Here is a 6,265-nt window from a genome sequence, read left to right as displayed (position 1 = left end):
AAGATACATACATACATACATACAAGTATGTTGAACAATAACACACATATTAGGTACGCAGTGGATGGTATGCGATAGACGCAGCAATAGTCTCTGGTTCTGTTGCATCGATTTCTATTTAGACAGAGTGCACCTCTACAAGACAAGGCCACAAGGTTCGGTAATGAAAGACCCGTCTTAATTTATACTGTACTTCAATGGGTAAAATACTTAAAATAAAACCCTTGCAATTAATCAAATTATGTACATAGAGTGAACCTGGTGGCTAAACCACACACACACACACACACACACAAATTCACACGTTTTGCAAAATATCAAAGACAGTAATTAACATCAAGCTGCCAAAAAGAAGCACATTGGCGGTACTTGGCTGTGTCGGGGCTCATCAAGTCCAATTCAAACCACATAAGAGGTGAAAACATTCGCTACCAGTGTTACTGGACATACCTGGTCCTATACTGTGCTTAGAAAAGTTATATTTGCTCTCAGTGCAGTGAGTGTTAGCCATAAAAAAACACATCTCTGTAGGTTCTCAAGAAATGAGAAGTGAGAAGTGATTCAACAACCTGAGCAGGAAATAATGCAAACAATGTGTTTATGAAATGCTCAGTGCATCAAGTCCAGTGAAGTCCAGTGTTTCTTACATCATACTTTCAGTGTATCAAAGTCAAAGTCCAAATGGTGAGAGAAGGCCAGGGGTCTTTCAGCTGATTGTTTCGATGCCTGATTCTGCCCATTTAAGGCCTGTAAATCAAATTCAAGAGCCAACAAAAAGCTCAAGTAAAAGGGAAAAGAGAAGTAAGATTAGCTCTGACAAAGAGTGAGCAAATGCAAAGCCTCTCAAGTCTGATGCATAAAAAAAAGTGTGCAGTGTGTGTTCCTGCCCACTCAGAGGACTCATTTAGCACAGAAGAGTCCACACCACATTATATTCTCTTGAATAAGTGTACCATGAACTACAAATGAGGCTAAAATCCAGTTTATTTAAGTGGTCAGTTTTTAACCAAAGGATCAAATTCTTATCAAAAGGATGTATTTCATTAAATGTGTGGTGAAATACTACTAAAGCCCTAATTCTTCAGTATTCTGGGAACTGCAATGAATCATCAGAGGTTAACAGTCGGTACTGTGTGTACTTCTGCTGACTAGAAACAAAAAGAGGAACAAGGTCTGAGACGGGGCATTTCTGTTGACTTACATTTTCTTTTCTGTAACTTCATGTTATTTTAGCCAGATCATTTGGGTGTCACGCTTATCAACAAATGAAAACCATGAAAAATAACGTAATACCAAAAGGTATAAAAAAAAAAAAAAGATTAGTATCTTTGATTCACCATCCTCCTCCTTTTCCCCCCATCCATTACTCATCTACCTCCTCCTACACGGACGTCTCTGACTGGAGCTTCATGACAAACTTGTGACTCTTGGGGTCGATGAACTCCTCGCCCAGGCGCAGGAAGGGGAGGGGCGTCACCGTGACGACCAGGGAGAAGTCCAGGCGTCTCAGGGAGAAGACCTGGCCTTGACGCATGGCGGCGGTCACCGGCTCCTCACTCACTAGCGTCCACTGGCGCCCTTTGCTCGTGTCCAGGTACTGGAGGGTGGGACCTGGTCCGAGGTAACGTTCAAGGAAAGCCTGGGACACGCACAGGAAAGATATGTTTAAAAATAGTTGCGCGAATACACTGACAGTAAAGGTTTAACGTGGTTGAGACATCTGTCAAAATGATGACTATTTACACCTTGAAACACCCTCCTTACCTTGGGGGTCATGTTGTGCGTGATGCAGAACTGCAGGTGGTTGATGATGCTCTCCATGCTGTGGTAGGACTGCTGCCTGGTGGCGCGGAGGTACTTCTGCATGGCCCGCGCCATGGGGGCAAAGATGGCTTGGGCCGCCTCCCTGGGGTCCATCACCTCCCGCGGGTGTTTGGGGGAGGACACGGTCGCCTCTTCGTCCTGGTGCCGCTTGATGTGGGTGAAGGCCTCTTCTACTGCCACCACCAGTCTGTGAGGAGACACGGGAGAGTGGGTAAGACGCTAACTTCGATTAGCCAAAAAAATTTAAATCTAATTAAAAATGATTGCAGCTTTAGTTGACTATATCATTACAATTTAATACCCAGTTTTCATTTTTTAGGTCTACCCTTTACTCAACTGACTGTTTTTGAGGGTATGTCCTCACCTGGCCTTGCGTTTGCGGACCCTCCGCTCCACCTCTGCCTCCTCGTAGTAGTACTCGTTGTGGGAGTTGTCTCTTCTCCGAGCGGCGGCTGCGATCATGGTTCTGGACTGCCCCGTAGAGTTATTGGTGCTGTTCTCTGTAGACAGAGACGATGAGGTTAAAGACGACCCGCGCATCTAATTGGCAGAACATCCTGTCTGCAAAGTATAACTATTTTCATTGAATATATGATTTGGGGACGTTTTGGCTGTTATACATCTGAATTGTTTACAATTGTACAATTAGTATTTCTGTCAGTTACAATGTACACATGATAGGAATTGTTCTGATGCAGAGTGGGCTGAATGGAAAACGTTAAAAGATGAAATTCTGTACACAAGATCATTTTTACCTTCCCCCAGGTTGTAGACCTTGAAGGCCGACATCTTCTTGGAGAGGATGGACTTGGGCAGATTGAGCAGGGCGGGGTTATGGACCGGGAAGTCACTGTAGTACTGGTCCAGAACCCACACTGCTGCCCGCTGAATGCTGCATTGCATGAGAATAAAATTAACTGGCATGTTCCAAAACAAAAGAGCTGTTATCAGTGTTAACCAGCTGTGACAACCTGACAGCTTTGTGGCCACTTCACATGCACATGAAGGAAGTAGGGACCCACCAGAGGCAGAAACTGCCACTCACGCTGGGCAGCATGCATTCCACTTCCGTAGAAGGACAAGGTGTAAAACTTCAAGTGAGTCGGGCACATGACTACTGAATTATGTCAGTTTTTACAAGAATATTTGTTATTATGTGTCACTTAAATATGGCCGCAACTACACTTGAGGGGACAGGACTAAATTTTTAAATCTAAAATAAAAACAAAGACAAATATTCCTGATATTCCACACACACTAACCTGAGAAAACCCACGTTGTAGAAGCGACTTGCTCCGTCTGTGGTCCTCACAACCTTCAGACAGAAAGCAGGCTGCAGGTGCCGGACCTCCAGCAGCACCAGGGCCAGGTACTGAATGAACAGCAGCGCGTCCACCAGAGATGCTGCATATCCCACAATCCCCCTGTAGTCCGTCTCCCTGGGCTCCAGCACACGCACCCCATAGAAGAGCCAATAAGACGCCACGAAGAGGAAGACCAATGCCAGCAGCAGACAGCGGAAGATGAAAAAACGCGGCAGAGTGGCTCTGGGCGGGCGGAGAAATAGCGCCCAGGTGGACATGAGGAGGATCAGGAGCTTGAAGGCCAGAGAAATGTAAAGGCCCTCACACGGTGTGCCGCACGGTTCCAGCGCATCCCGCCACAGGAGCTGAGGGAGGGCCAAGAAGGCCAGAGGAGTGAGCAGAGCAAAGAGCCCCAGGACAGCAGCCAACGCTGGGCCGAAGAAACGCCGGCACTCCAGCGGCAAAGAATCCTCAAGGTCCTTGGAGATCCGTGTCAGGTCCTCGTTGGAGACGCTGTCCACGGAGGTGCCGGTGACCACAGTGGTGGTCTCGCCCCAGTTGTCATCCTGAAGAGAGAGCAGAGAGAAGAGTGTTGGTGAGGGACACGGCAGAGCACAGCTTCAGAAGGACGATTCAAATGTAAGTCTGACCCTGTCGTCTCCTCTGGTGGACTCCGCGTCCAGCAGCGGCTCTCCAGGAGCCTGGATGGTCACCGATTTGTCTCCACGGATGCCGATGTCGCGACTCTTCGAGCGATGCCTGTCCCTCCTCTCCCTGGAGAAAAAGAAAAGATCAGGATTATCCATGGAGAGACTATAATCATGTAAAACCTGCTGTTCCGGCTGGATATATATATGATCCTCAAGTCATTATTGGATAGCTATTGTGGAAAAACTCAAAACCATGACAGGCTCTGTTTACATTTTTATTCTAGAGTTTATTTTAGGGCTGCAAATATCAATTACTTTCATTATTATTATCATTCAGCTCGAGTTTGTTCTTTGCGCATTTTTTTCATCTCATGCTAAAATATATATAATATCGCAAAAATATCTATAAAGTGCAAGAAACTGGAAAGAGATTAATCGATCGGCAGAAAATTAAGATAATTTTTTAGTAAAAGTGCCAAATTCACTGGTTTCGACATCGAAGTGTAAATATTTTTAGTTTTTTTAGCCCTCTGAGTTTTGGACTGATGATCGGACAAAACACGCAACTTAAAGATGTCAACTTAAGCTCTGGGAAATTATAATAATCGTCCGATTGACCAATAATGAAAAGAATCATTCATTGTACGATCTGTGGTCCTCTACCTGTGTTTGCGGGAGCTTCGCGAGTGGGACGACTTGTAGGAGTAGCCCGAGTACGTGGACTCGTTGTCCATGTCGGAGGCTGGTGGTGGGCGGGGTTTCCGGGCCCCTCCTGCCCCCGAGCCGCCGCCGCCGCCTTTCTCCCAGACCACGCCCAGCTGGCTCTTGTGATAGCTGATGGACTTGGAGGAGAGGGCCAGAGGGAGGCGCAGCAAGTCCACTTTACTCCTGAGGGAATCTATCTTGGAGGCCTGGGAAAAGATAATGATTAATGATAGAGACGGTGAGTTTGGAGAAGGAAACAGACAGCGGAGAGGGAACAGAAGGAGAGAGGGAAAGATAAATCAGACAGGAATAAAAGCATCTCAGAGGGAAACCCACCGAGCAACAGCGACAAGAAGAGACACAGCATTGTTAAAATGTTGGCGCTCGGAGGTGTGTGTGTGTGTGTGTGTGTGTGTGTGACATGGCTGAGCCCATTCTTCGGCTTTGAGGGACTTCTTTTTATGAGCAAACTCAAGTGATTTGGCCCCGAGTGTGTTCTCAGCCAATGAAGGGCAATTACGCCACCTTCTATTCTGGGCCCGCGAGTCTCCGGCGTGCACGACACGCAGCGTCAGAGCAGCTCTAAAAATGTTCTACGTTCAAATCATTCGTTCAATCATCATTTTGTTCTATATGCTGGTTTATCTGCAGTTGTTTTGTTTTGGGTCCATGTGGGATACATACATTCCCCAACTGTCCCCTGCGGTCTCCAGGGGCAACAGAGCTTAACTACTACAATGGGGATGAATGGGAGGCTAGGGGTGAGAAAAGACGGGGGGGGGGGGGTAGTTGCCCCAGCAACCAGATCATCAACTCTACACCCCCCTCTTCTCTTTCTCCCTCAAATACACACCTCGGAAGACAGAAACAGACACTAATCATTTACCAGGCTTCGGTTCTGCTTCTGTCCTCCATTTTGAGTTTTTGACCGGACTGTACGCAGGGCTCCCTCCCCCCCCACCCCCCCTCCCCCAAGTAGGTACTTTCCGAATTGGACGTAGAACAAGCAAGACTCTTAATCTAATAACAAATCTCATGCTCTCAATTTGTGCCGTGACCTCCTGTGTCCATCTTCCACATTAGACACCACAGTCTTCAGTAATTGGCTTTCATGTGATTCACACATGGACTCCTCAGCTGGGACATTTGCAAACAGATACATCGGCTACTCTGAAAATGCATTTCACTCGCGAGGCCCTGCAGTACTTCACACAGAGGTTCTCAAACCTGGTGTAAAGCTCCCACGTAGGGTCGTCTGACAAGCAGATTTCGAGACCGATGTATCGATATTTGTTTGTCGTATTTGTAATAAAAGATTAGAGAGACTTTTGCACATAAACAACAGTGAGCCGGGTGCTTCAACCGGTTGCAGCTTTATGGGAGAGAGACAAAGAGAAAGCCACTCTTTTTGGTATAAACCAAACACTGCGCATCATCCTAAACATAGCATCCCACTGTGAAGCAGCATGCTGTGGATCTCTGCTGCAGGAGACATCCTGGAGGAACGCCCGATGCAGCCTGCAAGAAACCTGCCGCTTGGAAGAACATTTGTTTTCCAGCATGAAAATGAGCCCGAGCATGAAGCCAACGCTACGCAGGAGCGGCTCAACAGCGATGTTAATGTCCCGGAGTGGCCAAAGAGACAATGAAACATTAAAAAGACTTTCAATCCTTCCTATAGACGCTGTGCAGGGGAAAACAGCTCTCTGTAATTTAAAAAAAAGGAGAATGTACTGAGCCATCGTCACATCATCATGTCAGGCTGCGCACTTAAGCCCAGAT

General features: G+C 46.8%; 1 protein-coding gene across 1 annotated transcript; it reads right to left on the bottom strand.

Moving 5' to 3' along the window:
- Window positions 1-1,001: 1,001 nt before the first annotated feature.
- On the bottom strand, window positions 1,002-4,527 carry LOC139305930 (vang-like protein 2). Its single transcript, XM_070929878.1, has 7 exons — window positions 4,442-4,527; window positions 3,779-3,902; window positions 3,087-3,694; window positions 2,580-2,716; window positions 2,189-2,324; window positions 1,765-2,011; window positions 1,002-1,639 (listed from the first exon to the last, which is right to left on the bottom strand). The coding sequence occupies exons 1-7, from the start codon at window positions 4,510-4,512 to the stop codon at window positions 1,382-1,384; spliced, it is 1,581 nt and encodes a 526-aa protein (XP_070785979.1). The 5' UTR covers window positions 4,513-4,527; the 3' UTR covers window positions 1,002-1,381.
- Window positions 4,528-6,265: the final 1,738 nt, after the last annotated feature.

Source organism: Enoplosus armatus, chromosome 23, assembly GCF_043641665.1.
Source record: "Enoplosus armatus isolate fEnoArm2 chromosome 23, fEnoArm2.hap1, whole genome shotgun sequence".
NCBI classification, from domain to species: Eukaryota; Metazoa; Chordata; class Actinopteri; order Centrarchiformes; family Enoplosidae; genus Enoplosus; species Enoplosus armatus.
This window is presented reverse-complemented; position numbering and strand designations above follow the sequence as displayed.

Coding starts and splice junctions, on each gene's coding strand:
- LOC139305930 (XM_070929878.1), bottom strand. CDS start 4,512: ATGGACAACGAGTCCACGTACTCGGGCTACTCCTACAAGTCGTCCCAC. Junction 2,717..3,086: donor TACAACGTGGGTTTTCTCAG/GTTAGTGTGTGT, acceptor CATGCAATGCAG/CATTCAGCGGGCAGCAGTGT. Junction 2,012..2,188: donor GTCCGCAAACGCAAGGCCAG/GTGAGGACATAC, acceptor GTCTCCTCACAG/ACTGGTGGTGGCAGTAGAAG.